This window comes from Protopterus annectens, chromosome 1.part0 (assembly GCF_019279795.1).
Source record: "Protopterus annectens isolate FY-2018-M chromosome 1.part0, PAN1.0, whole genome shotgun sequence".
Taxonomy (NCBI): domain Eukaryota; kingdom Metazoa; phylum Chordata; order Ceratodontiformes; family Protopteridae; genus Protopterus; species Protopterus annectens.
The window spans coordinates 690,993,175-691,012,883 of record NC_056725.1 but is presented as its reverse complement, the minus strand read 5'-3'; the positions used below and the strand labels follow the sequence as shown (position 1 = coordinate 691,012,883).

Sequence of the window (19,709 nt, the reverse complement as noted above, 5' to 3'; positions counted from 1 at the left end):
GCCCAACTGCTCACACCACTGCAAAGCTATCTCAAATTGTCTTGGCTTGAATTTCACCACTGTCTCTATTATACTCAACTAACATTTAGAGCCTGTGACCTTAATGGTGAGTCATGCATCCATTTCAGGATACACCATGTCACACAAGGAATATAGGTTATTCATATAAGCAGATGACATTCTTCTATACTTAAATAATTCAGAAAGCAATCAACCATTGTACAAATTCTTGGAAACTTCTACGTTTGGATATGACCGAAAGTGTACAGGCACTGGATTGGTTTATCTTTTCATTAGTTCTTTGCTTTGAACAAATGCTTCCTAATTGTGACCTTTTATCAGAAATCTGATATTACATTTCAACTAGATGGAGAGCCACCCAAGGATTCAAGTAAAAGTCCAACAGGCTGGTAAAGACCGTTCTAACAAGAGTGTACTTAAGATTATATCAAAAAGAAAGAACGATCCCCACGGCTCAAATAAAACCAAACCGTTAATAAAAAATAAAACAAAACAACCAAGAATTCAAGTTAAGTGCTTTCACAGTCCTCAGACTGCTTCTTCAGACCTATTAAACAGTGCTATACCTGAAGAAATTTAACAAGCAAATCAACCAATCAGTTGCTGTGAAATACAATTACCTAAAAAAGAGAGGAAAGCACAATATATGCTGAAGTAGACTAATGTTGGAGTGGGTGTGCCTTCAGCACTTGTTTAAGAGAAACTCTCTCAGAAATACCTGGGTGTTTATTTGCATTTAGATAGATGGCCCACTTCAGTTCTCTCATTTCTGAAAAAAATTCTTGAAGTCACAACCTCTTAAATTTGGATTAAGTAACTCTAGAGCCATGAACTTAAATATATGCCTCTGTCCCATATCAGAAACATGATATACTAATGCATTACCAAGTTTATTATTCTTAATAACATTCATATGATCTAAAATTCTATCTTTGAAAAGCCTGTTCATTTTACCTACATAGAATACAAAGCACTCTACACAAAAAGCAAAATATATAATATTCTGTGTTGTACAATCAGCATAAAAGGATGTCTCTATACAAAACCTTGTGTAAGATGCGTAAAAATGCACCCTGTATAGACAAACTTGCAACCCTTCCATCCCCTGCAGATAACGACACCTGAACACGGGGATAACGGTGCATAGACCTTCTTAGTATTCTTATAACAAGGTTGTCGCTTAAGGGACGTGCTATATGATAAATTGCAGTTTATCACTTATAGTCTGTTGTAGCTTGTCATCTACACACAAAATTGCCCAATATTTCTTTACTATATCACAAATCATGTTCACATTACTAGAATAAGTTAATCTAGCAACACGGCTGGTAGTATGTGTCAATCTAGTATGTACAAGATGTCTAAGGATTTTAGAAAAACAAATTCAAAATCAGATTAGCACACTACCTGTTTGACATCAGACTCCAGATTCTCAGAAACCAACTAGAAAAACACTGCTGTGATTTCTCAGACCATAGAGGATTGCACTTCACAACCTGGACAAACTCACTATGGGTCTACTCGAAGGAAACAAAAATGTGATCATGGAAAAAATGGAGTTGAGCTGGCAGATAAGGCTGGACACCCACCACCACCCTGGTCTGCACTCAGGAAACTAAACCATAAATCTTACATCTAAAACACCTAACCCAGGATTTGGACATAAACTATTAATTAACCCCAGTTGTTGCTGTTTATATGAAAAAGTCAATCAAGTAATTACATTTGTAAATCGCTGCATCAGCATTAGCAGGCTATATCTTGTGAACTAGTGACATGGAAAACAAGCCACCGTACAATTGTGTGTGTGTGTAATCTCTAGATGTATACAAATCTATAAGTAACTGCCATTTGTTTTTGTTTTTTTTACCTCATGATGTGCGCAAATTTAAACAGCAACTTTCAATTATTTGCAATATATTTTTTTTGTTTTGTTTTCTACTACTAATTTGAGACATTGGTGCTAAAAGTGAGAAGAGGTCGCCAAACTCTAGCCTTCCAGTTTGATTGACACCCCACTCCCATATGATTACATCAGCCTCTTACATCATCTAACCCCACCCTGGGCCCCATGGGACCACCCCCTTTCTCAAGATTGGTTAACTGCCCTTCCACCTGATCTCTCCCAGTTTCCAGCTCTTTATCTAGCCAGGCACGGAGCTATTTAGCCCTCTTTTGCACTAAATTTACCACATGGAACATGAAGAGAGGAAGAATCTGAACAGAAGAGTCCTGACTTCGCCACTTGGAACCCGGAGAGAGGAAGAATCTGAACACAAAAAGCCTCACTAACTATTAGACTCAGGAAGAAGTTTGACAGCGAAGACCCCAGACTGGAGTACCATAAAACCAAGGTCTGGGACCAAGAGCATTCCACCTCTTACTGCAACTACCCCACAGAAACTAGGTATAGATTCTGTAGCCACTGGGCCTGCATTTAACAACATTTCTATAATCTGCATTGAAAATTGTTGTTCCAGGGCTGCACTCCAAACTGCTATATTCTTTATACCATAGGCACAATTTGCCTATGCTCAAAAAAGATCTTAGCTTCTTATGTTTTTTTTTTAAAATGTTTGTATACTGTGCAGTTCACCACTTGCTGAATCTTTACACCATGGGCACAGTAAGCCCACACAAAAAGTCCTGAAGTCTCAAACTTTACTCACATTTTACTTATTTTCCCTCCAACTTGTGCACATCCATGAACTCTGTAAAAATGAGCACTGTGACTTTTTACAGTATGCATGCACTTTTCAGAAATGAGAATCGCCTAATATAGCATTAAGTGACTACCTCCCTGCATATAAAAATGTCTGTATTCATCAAGAGGAAGAACAATGGGGACTGGTCACATTAATAATGTATATGAGCCTCTTATAAGCAGGCACTGTAAACCTTTTTTTGTTATACAAGAGAATATTAGCCCTTCATACTGTATGTCAGAAGATAATTAGCTCCATAAAAGTGGGCTCAGTCTCTCATTTTCCATGTGATAGACTGGAAAAAGTTCTGTAATAAAGCTTTCATACTTGGCTCCAAGGAATATGAGCCCCACTGATGCAGACACAGCCTCTCACTTTACATGTGTTACGAACCAGACCAATAAAGTCTGGTGATAGCCTCATAAAAGCAGGCATTTTCAATTATCAAAGTGGAAACCATTCTATTAAATGGACCTGATGAAGCTCAGCTGAAAGTGTTTTCTTAAATATAGTTCTATAGTTGTAGCTCATAGTGTGTTGTCATGCTTTGTTTATTAGTACTTAAAAGTAAAAATAAAACCTTTTAACTAAGAATGAAGTTCCACAAGCTACTGAACTGGAAAACCCTCACATGTCTTTCAGGAATATTCAAATAAGAGATTAACCTTTAAGCTTTGGAACTGACTCCTCGGTTTTCCATTGCCCAGATTTTCCTGTGATCAGCTCCCATGGAACCTCCCACCATTGTCTGCAACTGCCTTTAAATAAAACCGACCTGTTGAATGTAATGTATTAGAACAAGAACATTCATCTATATACCTGCTTAACTGAATAAACTACTGGAAACTTCAACAAGGGAGAGTATCAGAGAGAGAGAGACTCCTAAATCTGCTATCTAAAGTGATTTTATCTAGACTAATCCTTTATACTCTGTTTCTTGTTAGTCCTGTCACCCTATGGGTCACAGGTGAGATACCAGAATTTGCTTGAGCCCTCTGGATTACCTCTGTTCTCTTTTGGCAGGATAGGATAGCATATGATCTTCTGAGCTTGGAATCGTTGTTGTGAGTCTTATTGTGCATTTATATGATTGGCTAGAGGGCCAGCTTGTTTACAAATTTGAATCTCTGTGCCTTGGGCATTTGGTGACATTTGACAACCATGTTACTTGAGAAGAAGAGTGTTGCTGGTTTCTACAAACGCTACAAATGCTAAGACTTACATTACCATGTTCACTGTTTTAAACCAGCAGAACAAACAAACAAAAAACACTAACCACTGAAGACTGGAGTGTTAAAACAATGACTAAAGATTAAACACAAGCACTGTGATGTCACCACGAAGAGAGTGTAGAGTACATGTTCAGCAAATCTGATGAAGGCATAGCTGAAAGCGCTCATCCTGTTTATTTGTTCTTTATTAAATTGTGCTGGTTTTATTTTTATTTTATCTGCTGAACACATACTCTACTCTGTCTTTGTGGTGATATTGCAGTGCTTGTGTTTAGCATCCCTTTTGTCCTAGCTGCATTAACTGAGTGTTTCTGTTTTGCATATATGCATTTTTTTTACTGTTTTTACAGTCTTCAGTTAGAACTGCCTTGGTTCCACTTTAGTGAGAGTAGAGTTGACCTGAGCTATTTTCTAGCCCAGAATTGGGTAAAGGAAAGTGGAGTGTGTTGTTTTTGATTGTCAACAGGGCCTCATTTATGTTTTTTGAAATCAAATCTCTTCTGTTGTTTAAGTACCTCAGTTGCACAATACTTGGCTCATAACTAATGAACAGGCTAAGACTTATATTACCATATCCACTGTTTTGGGACTTGTTTTTCGCATTGTTTTTTGGTGTCAATATTTCTCAGCATAATTCCCCCTTGTAATCTGTGTAGTTGCTGATCTCTTCCAGTGTGTTTCCCTTAAAATACCCCTAATGTCTAGACAGATTTTTTTTTAACTACTAGAGCATCTATTTTGCTTATAGCTGAGCGTTGCTCATCAAGTTGCTTGTCTTATTGACTTGTTCAATATTTAAATTTCCCTCACTCCTCCCTAGTAGATCAGTAGCCATGGATATGCACTTCCTGACTCTCTCTCTGCAGCCCCATCTGGTTGAGATGGGTACTCTGAGACATTGTAGCAATTGTCTCATGTACACTGACTACCTACTTATTAAAACAGATAAAGTATGTGAGAAGTTTAAAAATACTTTAATGCTAGAGGAAAACTGTCTCATACAACCAAAACTAATCCTGTTGAGGTTGTTATAACACCATGCTTACTGCACATGGTAAAGAACCTACACATAAAAACTACTTATGCTGAGGCACTTACAGGTAACCTTCCTAAAACACTAAGACCTCCTGTAGATTACATTCAAAGAAAGGGTCGTCAGCCATCACGTAAACACTCCATTAAAACATCATCCACAGCTGCACATAGTAACACTGTATCCAATGCCTCTACTGCTAAGCTCTTAGAGCAAACCCATGCACAGCCAACTTTGCTGACCATTGGTGAATCTTCAGTGGTGTACACTGATGCCCCCTCACTAAACTGAGTAAGGAAATAACCATGTTATCTACCTTTCCAGTGCTAGGATCCGTCAAGTCAAACAGGCACTCGGGTCATTGAACCACAGGTACCAGTATGAGTCTGCCATAGTCCATGTTGGTGTAATTGACTTAAGATGTATTACCCTTGACTATATGAAGCGAGACATGATCGAGCTCACTGATTGTGTCTCAGGTAGGTATGAGGCTAGAACTGAGAGGCATACTACCTTCTCTAAGGATGATGCCATGTTACCAACAGAAAATGATTGAGTCTAGCAATTGACTTAGCTTCTGGTGTCAGTTCAAGGGAGTACAATATTTGACGGCCTGTGAGGACATAGTTGACAGACCATGCTGCTTTTTCAGGGTTTGTTATCACTTATCCTGTCTAGGCTTTTGGATATAGGCAAAGGCCTTTTCCACTCCCATAGTGCCTTTTTTGGCTGACGAGCCTCCCAACTTAACTGACCTATGAAGGAACATCTGAAGGTGGTATTGCTCAATGCTAGAAGTCTTAATAAAAGTACCCGAAGCAATGCAAGGTTATAATGCTTGTCACACATTAACACCAGCTACTATACAGGAAGGAGGTTGGAGGAATCTCAGTCTATATTAAAACCAACCTCACTTCTAGAAGTTAAAGTGTATGACCCACTGGAACTTATACACTTGCAACTTACCATAAACAGGGTCTTGTACTATACCCTTGCAACTTATAAGTTCTCCTCCATGTCTCAGTAAACCTATACTACCTATCTCAATGTACTAGAGTCCCTTATCACTCAACACAATGAGATATTCATGAGGGATCTCAACTACCCCTCTATAGAATGTGATTCTTACACCACTTCTAATTCACAAGCCCAGAGATTCCAAAACTTTGTTAACAGCAACATCCTAGTTGCCCATTCTCCTACCAGGGGTACAAAACACCCTTGGCTTTCTATTCACAAACAAAGGGGGCCAGTGTTCCTCACCCAATGTACTGTCTTCACTCGTCAGATCTGAGCATAAGATAGTATTGCTTGAAATAAAAATTAAATTTGGGGATCCAGTGAAGCTCAAAAGCTTAAGGAACTACTCCAAGGCTAAACTCTCTCTACTAAACAACACATTGGGTAAATTCCAAGCAACCCCAAGCCCAGTAAATACCATAGCATATGCTGATCTATTTACAAAATCTCTGTACAGCCATACTGATAGCTGTATTGAATGAGCAGGGCCCACTTGTATAGAGAATAAGACAAACTCAAAAGACAAGCCACCCTGGTAGAATCACAATTTCAATTGGTTATACAACAAAAGAAAAAAATCTTGGTCAAGCATAGGAGGAATAAAGCCATACATACTAAAAGTCCATTGACCAATCTCAACAGGCAGCTAAGAGAATTAATTAGTACTTCAAAGGCTATATTTGAAGAAGAAATAGCTTCTCAGACAAAGGACAACCATAAAGCTTTCTACAGCTATGTCCATAACCTCAGGAGAAACATGCAACAATATGTAGAACTTATTGTAATTACTTACTGTAAATGGCATCACCACACTGAACCAAGGGCCATTGACAACTTTTTGGCTAATTCTCCCCCCAGTAGTCCAAAGGAAATATCGTATACCACAATCCCCCCAACCATTACTAGGCAACAGGTCATCAATGCACTTCCCAAGGCCAAAAACACTGCATTGATAGACCCCGATAACATCCCAGGATGCTTAATAAATAGGATGACACATGACCTTTCTGGTCCACATGAATCACTTTTCAACTGGATCCTACAGTCAGGTTTTGTGATTGAGGAATGGAAGATGGCTTTAGTCATTCCCCTGCATAACGTAGGTTCAACCACTGATCTGGGTAACTACAGGCCCATAAGTCTGACCAACCTCATATGTAAGGCCATGGAAAGAATCATCATGGACATGATAAATGAGGACGCAGGTAACCTGCAGTTGCTGAACACATCACAGTTGGCTTTGTTCAAATAAGGTCATGCCTATTAAATCAGGCAGACTTTTTTTTTTGAGAGGGTCACCAAAGCATTGGATGAAGGCAGTAGTGTGCATACAGCTTATTCAACCTGGCCAAAGCTTTTGATACAAAACACCACTCAGGCATTATAGACAAGCTCACTAATTTAGGTACAAACCCTTTTTTACCTGCTGGATAGTCAACTGGCTGACTGATAAGACCCAGGAGATCAAAATAGATGAGGTCACATCCACAAAGAGATTTGTCACTAGCGGAGTCCCCCAGAGCTCGGTACTGGGCTTGCTCCATTTTGGCATCTATTTCTCCAAATTGGAAGCAAATGCTGAAGGTTTAGGGCTGACAAAGTTTGCAGATGATTGCAAGCTGGGAGTTGTCATCAAATCCCCTGCACACACACTAGCATCCTTCAAGAAGGCCCATCACTGTCTAACAAATGGTGCCAAAGTCATGGTCTTAATCTCAATGCTAAGAAATGCATAATTGTACCCTTTTGGAAGTCAACCATCCTGGCTAATTACCATGTTGACAATGCACCCCTAAGAATTGACCCAGTGGTTAGAGATCAGGGTATGCATGTAGACAGTAGCCTTACTTTCGATCACCACATAGCCACAGTGGTGAGGAAATCATTTTATGTTGCACAGCTTATAAATAAGGGCATGGCATTTAGATCCAAAGAGGTCTTATCCCACTGTACTCTGCCCTTATCAGACCAGTCAGAGCACAATGCTCCCTTCGGTATGTACCTGACCAGGTATATATTGCAACTAGAGCAACTTCAGAGGTTCCTTATGAAAAGAATGCAAGGTCTAACAAACCTGCCTTATACAGAGTGCCTTAAAGCCCTTTCTCTGTACTCAGTCTCCTATAGATTGCTGAGTAGTGATCTATGCCTGGCTTACAAGGCATCCACAAACCCCTCACACTTATGATTCTCCTGATTATTCGTAACTCAAACGGTACCAGAAATACAAGGTTTGGGGACCTGTATTTTGTTTTTGTCTTAAATGGAACATGCTGAGGAGACAAATATATGTTGCAGAGACTGTATTGCCTATGCATCAGGATTCCCTATGTGAAGCTGAGTTTGCCTAATTACCCAGTTTAAACACAATCAAACCAGTGGATTGGGAATAGGAAATTTATACTGGGCCTAACATCCATATCCCTTATGGACAGAGGTAGCTTATAAATGCCTGGCCTTCAATGTCCTATTTTGGATACATACCATTGGTATTCTTTCAAGAAAACTTGGCCAGGCTTAGAAAGGCCTCCTTGGTCATTTTCCAAGTAACAATCTATGAGTCTATGTTACTCTTAAGTTTTCTCAGTATAATACTGGATTTCTACCACATTTTGACATTTTACCTTTTAATTTTCTATTTGATACTAGATTTCTACAATGTTTTGAAGTGTTACCTTTAAATGTTCTCAGTTTGATACCAGTTTTCTACTATGTTTTGACATGTTACTTTTAAAATTTCTCAGTATGATACTGGATTTCTTCTTTGGGAAGTCATCCACCCCTAGTAACTATCATTGACAACACACCCCTAACAGTTGACCTAGTGGTCAGGGACTTGAGCACACACAGCTATTTAGCCTTTGACCATCACATGTCTACAGTGAGGAAACCATTCTATGTTGTGCAACTTATTAACAAAAGTATAGCAAGGAGGTAATTGTCCCACTGCATTCCACATTCAGTAGACCTATCACCGAGTACAGTACTCCCTTTTGTATGTACCTAGCAGGCACATCCAACAATTGGAACATTCACAGAGGTTTCTCACTAAAAAAATACAGAGCATAAGCAACATGTCTTATGCAGATCACCTCAAGGCTCCATCCCTGTATTCTGTCTCCTACAGGCTGGTGAGAGGAGATCCATGCCTGGCATACAAAGCATTTCCCCCCCCTGGATGGACCACCTGTATATCCGCAAAATAAACAGCACCATAATTACCTGTTGTGAAGACTGAAACCTTGTCTGTGATATAAATAGGCTGCTAGACTGAGACAGTCTAAAATGTAGTACTTGCTACTTATGTAAGCTATTCACATGTATGTCAGGTACTGCCATACCTCCATACCTCTCAACTGTCCAGATTTTTCTCTCATATTTTTGGTCTGCTCCTCATAATTTTTTTTTTTGGTAAATCATTCAGGATCAAAATTAGAAAATAATGACAGACATTTAAATTGCAGACTTCATACCCTTTAGAAAATTCATGATAATGCAATACGTGTCATTCTGTCAACTTTCTAAGTTTATAAGAGCAATCTTTAAAATTGTCCCTGTTTTTAGGCCTTTGTTCCCCCATTATTTATGAATTTGTCCAGATTTCTTGTGCTAAGGTGTTAAGAGGTATGCATACCTCCCAAATTCTTAGAGCACAAATATTAATTATGGGCAAAGTCAAACATAATGGGGTGACAAAGCTCCAAAATCAGGGACAGATTTTAAATACTGCTCTTATAAACTTAGAAAGTTGCTAGAATAACAGGTGTGGCAGTAGTTTTCATTTCTTCTGAAAGATATGAAGTCTGAAACTCAAATGTCTGTCATTATTTAGTCACATTAATTCACAATGGTGTGCCAGAAAAGTAAAAATTGTATAAGGAAAATAACAAAAATATGTGACAAATATCTGGAAATTCTGCAAAATTCTGATCAGTTGAGTTGTATGAGTGCTGCTATTGATGGTGAATTCTTGCAGAATATGTGCCATTCTGCAGGAGAATTTATGCTGTCAGTAGTAAGCAAAATGGATACTAGTGCGTGATATTGTGAGACCTATATTAATCAAATACATCAGTGTCACAGGTTTCTCTGTCATAAGCAGGCATTTACTGGTGGTGCAGAGGTGGCATGAGGGTGTGTTATTACAGTTTTGCATGTACTAGTCATGAAGTAAAAGTTTCTGCTGGTTATGCTGAGAACATAGGCCCTTTGCACACACCTTAACATGGTGAGAATGAGAACTAGTATAGCCAAGATGATTCTAGGCAGTCTGCATTCTAGTTAGGGATGCAATTTGCAGGAGTGTTTTCAGGTTCACCAAGACCCCATGGCCACCCATCACAGGTAGGAGCTCTACCATCACTGGTGATTGACAAATATTGCAAACTCAGAGGTAGGCACAGCACAGCTGTGTGTTCACTCACTGATGGCCTCTGTCCAGAGTAATGAGGCTTAAAGTTACAAACAAGTTCAGATATTACACATATTGGTAGGGTACAGCTGCAAAACTGTCTGCAGAGTTACCATGCAGACTACATCATGAAGTGCCACTGTGAAGAAGCACATTGTTACAGTTATATATCTCAGGACAGGATGAATACTCAGGGCACAGTGTCCACATACACAACACACACACTGTGGTGTGGATGACAGTGATGGCGACATTAACCTGCAGTACTCTGGCTATACCTGTGCAGTGCTGAATCTTCTAGGGTGGCAATGTTAACTTTGTGGACTGAACAATAGCACAGATCTTATCTTGCTATGTTTCCAAATTTCCACATGGTTAAATAGTTATCTTAGCAATTCATATAATATTTGTATTAAAAATGTATGCCTATAACACTGTTCAGATCTGCCATGCAAAATGTGTAATGTATACCATACTGAGTAACATACACAGGAACAAATGTTACTGTTATTGTGTATAATGCCTATGCTAACATAAAGCTGCTCTGTAAGTTTAGAATTGATTTGATAAGCAATAACCTGACATCCTTAGCCTGCATTTTGTTGCCTTGCTGCTCATTTAACTGCATTATGTTCCCACTTTGTGCCAATATCTGCTGGAATTTACAACACTGGTCATTGTGTAGCTATAGCCATTGTGTCCACAGTCATGTTGTGCAGCATACACTATATTATGAATTAGGCACACACCTTAAGTTGTGTCTACTGCAGTGCATCATTATAGGTATCCAGACATCAGAAAACCAGCTGCAGATGGGCAGACACACTCTGACACACACTCACTGATGTAATGTCCCAATTTACCTGCTGCATTATTTGCTGCCACACATGGTTTGTGGATCTCCCTACTGGCATGAGCAGCTAAGGCTGCACTATCCAACACATGATCATATGCACAGGTTACTCTGTAGGCCTTAACCTGGTATGTGACATTAATAGAACCTGCTGGAGGGACAGATTTGTCTCCCAGAGGTTACCACACCTTTAGAACAGACTCCCATTTCATGTCAAACAGAGCACCTCATTGGCCCTCTTCAAATGCAACCTGGACAATTGGATGGGTAACTGTAAATTCACCCCAGGGGTTCCACCTATGTCCCCTGTCTTGGACAGGGGTGCTACCTGCTAATTGTGGAAATAAGGGTAAAACTTGGCTAGGCTTGTAAGAGCCTTGGGGTTATTAGCCTAGTAACCTACTATGATCCTATGATATGGTGTGCTGTAGGGCATAGCCATACCAGATGCTGGAGTCATGTGCTGCTTGGTTGCTGGATAGAGATCGTCATTGTATTGCGCAGTGGTCACATATCCCTTTTAATCTAAGAGAATAGTATCCTTACCTACTAAAATAGGTTGTAGCATCACTAATGCTAGGTGTGAGGTTTGCTACATATGCATAGTGTAACAAAAGAAGTATTAGGTTCATAGATTAGTACTAGGCTAACTGCCCTTGTGGGCTATTTTAAGGTAGCCAATTAACCCATGTGATAATTGAACCCTGTACCTTGTGTTTGCAAGGCAATGTCTTAACCATTATGCCAACCTCCCTCTTAGGGGTACATGTTATGCAAGTCTCTACTCCTCTTCAAATGTCACCATGTATTCCAGGAAAACATTCAAAATTCTACTGCTGGACACTTGTTTTGTCATCGGTATCCTTCACAGGTTTATGAAATGCATGCAAGACTAGAATGCTAACAGTTGAGTTGTAATTTTGTTGTTTTTTTATTCACATTTGGGAACTACTAATAGTATGCACAAGCATATGCTAACATATCATTGAGATAGTTAAGTGCCTGTGTATCTGAACCTGTAGATATTCCGATATCATTGCTGAGGGACTGATATTTATGTCTTGGGGCTGATGGCATGAGTGATCAGGTTATTGCTATTATCCCTGTGATTATAAATGGCTCCTGATTCTTGATAATAGTCTTTTTTTAGAGTACCATCACTGCTATAGTTTCATATAGTTATCAATTTGTTATAGGAAACCAGGTATGTCTGAATTGTGTGCTATTTCTTATGCCTGTAACAAGCGTATGGACTGATGATTTACATAACAATGCAGTAGTACATTGTTCTCCTTGAGCCCAATCACTAGATCCCATTATGTTGCTTTTTCTAATCGACCTCAGTATCTTTTTTTTCTCCTGTGCACTACTCCCTGCTGAGTAGGTTTATGAATTCTGCCTTAAGGTTTTACAGATTAGCCTGTCTGTTGCTGTTACCTGTATTATACCTGTCGCAGAACAAATGAAGTATGTGGAATGTTTTATATAGTAACTAAATAGGAGCTGTCTGGACTAAACATAAAATACACTATCTGTTTACTTAATCAAGTCACTTTAAAGCCGCCCACAGTCCACTGAGCCTTTTTTATTGATGGCTTCTTATCACAAGCATTTTATACATCTGATGTTTTTGATGTTTTGAATTGGCATATTAGATAAAAGCATGAAGAGAAATTAACCGCACTGTATAAGGGCATAGTAAAATGTGTTCAGTGAGAGACATTTTGATTAGATGGGTTCAGTGGGGCATGGACTGCTTAAAATCAGTTCAGTTAGATTTAGATTAACTAAGATGAACATTGTTACTTCTAAGATCAGTTAATTTTAAATCTCCTCTAGGTTCTATTCATGTGATCGTTAGCAGTTGCTGGCAGTCCTTAGAATTTACTCTGTATTTGCTCTTTATTTCAGAGATGCTTCTTCAGTAGAAGTTTTGATGAACTACCATCAAAGTGTAAAGAAAGATATTGAAGCAAAGGAAAGAAATGTAGCGGTGTGTGTTGACATGGGAAAAATTCTTATGGCTAACAAGAGCCCAGCTTTGGAAGAGGTAATAAAAAAGTAGGAAAGTACTTTGCACTTAATTTTGCTTAAGGTTTTTTTCCCCTGTATTTATAGTTTATTTTTACTGAATTTTTGCCACATTTACAGTTTGTTTGACTAAAGTTTCATATATTGCATTTACAACTATCACCTGGTTGTTACTGTGTGAGACTGCATTATCATTTTGTTAAACTAAGTGTTCTTCCTGTGCTCTTCTACCCCTCCCAAAACACAAAAACTTTTACATTAAATTGCAGTTTCAGTTGGGTTTCTGGTCATGGTGTTAGCTTGCTGAGGGCAGTAGTAGTTATTCTGTGGCCGAGGATAGCTTGTTGCTGTTTCTGAGGAGTAGACATTTTTGTCTGGTGTTCTAGCTTCTTTTTGATAGTTTTTTTCACGTTGTCTCCTTAGTTTAACTGTGCTGGTTGCACTTGGAACAGATATTCTGGCACTTTAAGCTCAAAACTCTGGATAGAAGCAAGAAAATACGTGTATTACATTTCAATTAAATTGATCTAGTGCTTTCTTTACTTATATCCTAGTCTTAATGAATATTTACACGGTGCATGGACGGTGCAGTGGTGCAGCAGTTTGCACTGTTGCCTCGCAAGAGGTTCTCTGGTTCAGTTCTCGGCTGGGGTGCCTTCTTTGTGGTATTTCTCCCCGGGACTCTGCTGAAAATTAGCTCGTTCCAAGTCGGACTTTCCCGGTTAACAAATGTTAAATAAATAAATATCAATTTACCATTTTTATAGTTTATTTGACTGTAGATGTTTATATTGTATAGCTGTTATTTTGTTAAACTAAGTGTTTTTTGTGTGTTTACTACTTTCTTCCCAAATTTCCATTAATTTATCTGCCTAGCCTTAATTCTTACCCTCTTTCTGTACTAAAATCACCCACCTTAAAAGATGGTGACATCCACCCTAAACCAGGCCCTTCTAATCTCTCTACTTCACCTATTCTTAGTACCTCCCCCAACACCCTTACTACCCAGACCAGTCTCTCTATCTTCTTACTAATAGGTTATCTCAATATCCGCAGTATTAACAACAAAGTTGCCCATCTAGATATTCACTCCTTTGATATCCTCTGTCTTACAGAAACCTGGTTAAAACCCACAACTAAGGATAATGAAATAATACCCCCAGGGTATAATATACTGAGACACGACAGAATAAAATGCAAAGGAGGAGGAGTAGCCTTACTGTTCAGAAATGGACTACATGTCTCCTCTATATCTTATAACCCACCTGAAAATAGTAAAGTTGAACTCTTAATCACTAGATTTCAACTCAATCCCATCAAACCACTTTATATAATCTGTGTCTACCTATCCCCAGGTAATAACATTACTACAATAGAGGATACCCTATGTTGGATATCTACTACTTTCCCACAAGAAACTATTATTCTAGGAGATTCAATACTGACTGGAATAGTATAAATACAGATAATCCTTCTTCTCATATTAATCTGCATGGCTTTAATCAAACTATTTCCACCACCACTAGAATTAACAAACCAAATAATAAAGAAACTATACTAGATTGGATACTAATCAATAAACAAGAACATACTTATAAAGTAGGGACCTTGCCTGATGATGTAAGTGATCACATGCTTACTTACATCATTAGACAAAAGAATGACATTACCAATGCCCCCAACTATAGGACTTCTCGAACCAAGAAAAACGTTTAGCCTGTATTATTTCAAATGGAACTTAGTGCCTGTGACTGGAACCCTCTAAAAACTCTCCCTCTTGAAGGAGCTGCTATATATTTCAATAACAAATTCTTAACAATCCTCAACAAGCATGCACCTAAATGATCTATTAGAACAAAATCCAAACCTGCCCCCTGGCTCTCAAAGATACCAGACAAAACATATTACTTAGAAATAAATCCTGGGCTAAGTGGAGAGCAACCATAAATACCCCAGATCAACAAATCTTTAGACAGTTGAGAAATGCTACAAAAAAAGCTACTATTGCAAGCTGCAGCAAATTCACCACAATAATCCACAAAAATTCTGGGCATGCATGAATAACCTCCTTTGTCCAGGCCACTCTAGCACTCCTTCCCCTCTAGGGTCAGAAAACAATACCTCCCATCAAACTGCCAATGCCTTTAACACTTTCTTCACAAACACCATACAAACTCTAGCCAATCAACTAGCTACAGACAACCCTGAGCTACCTAACTCCTCACCTCATACTCGGCCAACATTCCAACTACAACCTATCCCTACCTCCTACATCCAAAAACTTGTCCACAAACTTAAGCCTTGCACCCCCTCTGCCAATAACTTACCATCTGAATACCTACAGCAAGCAGCTAAAGTAGTCGCCTATCCTATATCCATCCTGATAAACCGTACCATAACTGAAGGAACCATTCCAGATCTCTGAAAAATCTCCCACATTATTCCCTTACACAAAGGAGGTAACTCTAATGACTGTTCTAACTACAGGCCTATAGCTCTCCTTTCTCCATTAGCCAAGATTATGGAAAAATGTATTCACCATCAGCTAATGAACTACTTACTTCAACATAACATTCTAGCAAACTGTCAGCATGGCTTCAGGCCTTTTCATAGTACCACCTCAGCTCTCCTATCCCTCACCAACACCATTAATAATAACCGTAATAATAGCACCCTCTCATCAGCACTCTTCCTCGACCTGTCTAAAGCCTTTGATATGGTTAACTCATAAACACTCTGTCATCCCTCTCTCTTATCGCCAAAGCAATTCTCTGGTTCAAGTTTTACCTTAGTAATAGACAGCAAGCAGTTCTTTGGGAGAATCAACTCACCTTCCTATAGGTTCATAGGTTCATAGGTTCATAGGTAGGTACTAGGCTATCGGCCCTAGGCCCATACAAGCCTAGCCAAAAAATGTACCCTGGCTTTCGTCACCCAAGAAAATTATTTTCCTGTGCCCCTGTCGAGCAGAGCCACAGAAGTGATCCCTGGGGTGAATTTCCCATTTCCCATCCAATCATCAAGATTTTTCTTGAAGAGTGCTAATGAGGAGCTCTGTTTGACATAGATAGGTAGTCTGTTCCAGAGTATGGGAAGTCTCTGGGACAGGAATCTAGCCCTCCAGCATGTTCTGTTTATTGTGGTGACAAGGTTAAGGTCCCTAGAGCATGTAGCTTGGAGGGATTGGGATTTCTTTAAGTGGAGCATGTCCAATAGCTCTGGGTTTGACATAGCTTTGTATGTTAGGCAGAGATCGCCCCTGAGTAGGCGATATGCGATGGAGTAAAGCTGTAGTTTTTTGAGACGGTCTGCATAGGGCATCTGCTGAGGCCAGTAATCCTCTTTGTGAGGTATTTCTGTGGTCTTTCCAGTTGTAGATGTCTTGTGAGGTACATACCAAAAGGGGCATTGTACTCTATAATGGGTCTAATGAGTGATGAGTAGAGGGGAACAATGACCTCTTTTTTTCTGGATGAGAATCCTTTTGTGATTAGATGAGCCACATAGAAGGATTTCCTGACCACTGTGGCGATGTGATTATCAAAGGAGAGACTACTGTCCACCTGTGTCCCAAGGTCTCATCACATTTTCGGCATTAAGTAGACTACCAGCTATGTGGTAGTTCATGGGTACAGAGTTTTTACCAAAGGGGATGACAATACACTTTTTTGGCATTGAGCTTCAGGCCATGGCTTTGACACCAGGTATCTGTCTCAGTGAGGCCCTTTTGTAGTTTATCCACATCATTAGGTGTTTTGATTAATGCTCCTAGTTTGCAGTCATCTGCAAACTTTGTTAGCCAAAGACCTTCTGTGTTGGCCTGCACTTCAGAGAAGTAGATACCAAACAGGAGAGGACCCAGGACTGAACCCTGTGGTATGCATATCTGAACTGTTCCTTACTGAAGTTGGTGCGCCTTGTTTGCTGTGGCATAGACTGGATTCGGGCCTGCTGGATCTAGCTTTGTTTGTGTAACTTGAGCACTAATCCAGACATTCTCTAAAGTATTCAATGGTATTTATTACTGCTTGGTTGTAACTTGATTAAAGTGTAGCTATCATTCAAGTCTTTTGGATTAAGCACTTGGGCTTCAGAACAGGTGTTTTACATTAGGAAGGTTTGTGGCAAGCACTGTGGTGGCAGAACAGGTAGCTTTCATCCTTCTAAGTTGGGAACTGCTGATTGAGAGCCCAGTGTCCAAGTGTATTAGTTCTGGTTTAGGCACTTGGGCTTCAGGCCAGTTATTTTACATTAAGAAGGTTCGTGGTCTGCACTCTTGTGGGAGAAGAGGCTGGACTCTGCCCTTCTGAGCTGGGAATTTTCTGGTTAAAGGTTTATAGTGCCTGAATATTTGAACTGTATCTTACTGAAATTGGTTCACCTTGTTTGCTCTAGCATAGACTAGATCCAGGCCTACTGAATCTAGCTTTGTTTATATGCTTGTTGTTTGTTTGCTTGTTATTTCCTGGAAGCTAATTCCACCTAATACGCAACTTCTCAGCTTCTGTGGATCACTAGTGATATCTGCATTGCTTACTGTACTTATTTCCTTGTTTCACTTGAAAGAAAGTTACTGTTTGTCGTTTTGCATTTAGTTACTTGTAACACATTGCACTCAAGTTACCTGGCACTTGCTCACTAAAGCAATTATATAAGTCAGCACTAAAAATTAAAAGCACTACACCCTCACTCCCCACTGGCCCTTGTTTTCAATTAAGGATTTCCCAATATTATTCTAGCATGTCCAAAGGTCAGTTGTCAATCTCCTCTCCGGTCCAGCTGGTGAATCTGGGAATCTTGAGGCAATGTTATAACTGCCTCATGTACACAGACAACCCTCTCCTCCTCCCACATAACACAAATACTTGCGAGAGATGCAGCTATTTAGCCAAACTGGAGGCTGAGCTCTCTCAACTCAGGACTGGCAAGACCAGACAGGAGGAGAAGGCAACTACACACACCACAAAACCAGCCTCACATAATGCTACCACTCCACTGAATCAAACACATAAACACACAAAGACATACTGGAGGCTCTGAGTAAAAATTTACCTAAACAGCAGAGGCCTCCAAAGCAGACACCCAAACAACTGCTACCTCAAGACACCCCACAAGAAACACATAAACCACAAAAGCAGTGTGCAAAGCAGTCACAGCCCTTAAGGCCAAATACAACACCAAACATACTTGTCATAGGTGACTCCATAGTCAGACACACTGACGTCCCACTCACCAGGCTGAACAAGGAGAGGGTCACAGTAAGCTGCCTATCGGGCGCTAGAATCCGCCACATAACACAAGCACTCGGGTCACTCCATGGCAAGTACAAATATGACACAGTCATTGTCCATGCTGGTGTGGACGACCTGAGACGTACCTCCCTGGACTACATGAAAAGAGACATAGAGGAGCTCTCTGATTATGTAGCCCAGGCAGGTATGACCCTAACCCTGAGCAGTATCCTTCCTTCACCAAGAATGATGCCACAATATAGAGACAAGATGATCAGCATTAACAATTGGCTTAATGTCTGGTGTCATTCAAAGGGGATCCAGTGTCTGTCTGCCTGGGATGACATGCTTAACAAGCCACGCTGCTTCGCAAGGGACGGCTTGCACCTGTCACCCCTGGGATTCCGGATATTGGCTAAGGCTCTTGCCACCCCCATAGTGCCTTTTTTAGGCAAGGCTCAAATTCTAAACCTACCACCCTAGAAAACAAAAATGGGAAGAAACTGAGGGTAATGCTGCTCAATGCCAGAAGTCTAAATCTCAAAATGCACGGACTCGAGGCCCTTCTCAGTATGGAGAACATCGATGTCTGTGCTGTAGCTGAAACCTGGTTCAAGGCTCCTGAGAGCACCCCGGCACTATTAGGTTTTACCTCATATCATGCGTTCCGGCCCCAAAACCCGGACCACACCACAAAAGGAGGGTGTATCCATATTCATAAAGGATACTCACACCTCCAGGTTGGTGGCAACGCAAAGCCGGAAACCATCCAGGTGCAACTAACCATAGGCAAAACTGCTCTACAAATTGTAGCATGCTACAGGCCACCCTCTCAAACTCAGGAACCCCACACAGCCTTCCTGAAGACACTGGAGGGTATAAATGTATCTCCAAACACCATCATATTGGGTGACTTCAACTACCGAATATAGACTGGGAACATTACTCAAGCCCTAACTTTCTAGCCCAACGGTTCCTGGAGTTCATAAATTCAAATGCCATGGAACAGCTAGTCACTGTTCCCACAAGAGGAGAAAATATACTAGATCTCATTGTCACAAACATGGGGACAAAATGCTCCACACCGGAAGTATATCCCTCATTGGTGAGATCTGATCATAAACTAATCTCACTGGAAATCCACATCCCGCCCCACCCCAAGCAAAAAGACC

General features: G+C 40.1%; 1 protein-coding gene across 1 annotated transcript in view; it reads left to right on the top strand.

Annotated features, from left to right (window-relative positions):
- The window catches only part of LOC122794071 (spectrin beta chain, non-erythrocytic 4-like), a 1,992,331-nt gene that overhangs the window by 1,123,774 nt on the left and 848,848 nt on the right, over positions 1 to 19,709 (top strand). Inside the window, exon 10 of the mRNA XM_044062212.1 lies at positions 13,187 to 13,325. Within this exon, the coding sequence (XP_043918147.1) occupies positions 13,187 to 13,325 (139 nt within the window). The remainder of the gene's footprint in view (positions 1 to 13,186; positions 13,326 to 19,709) is intronic.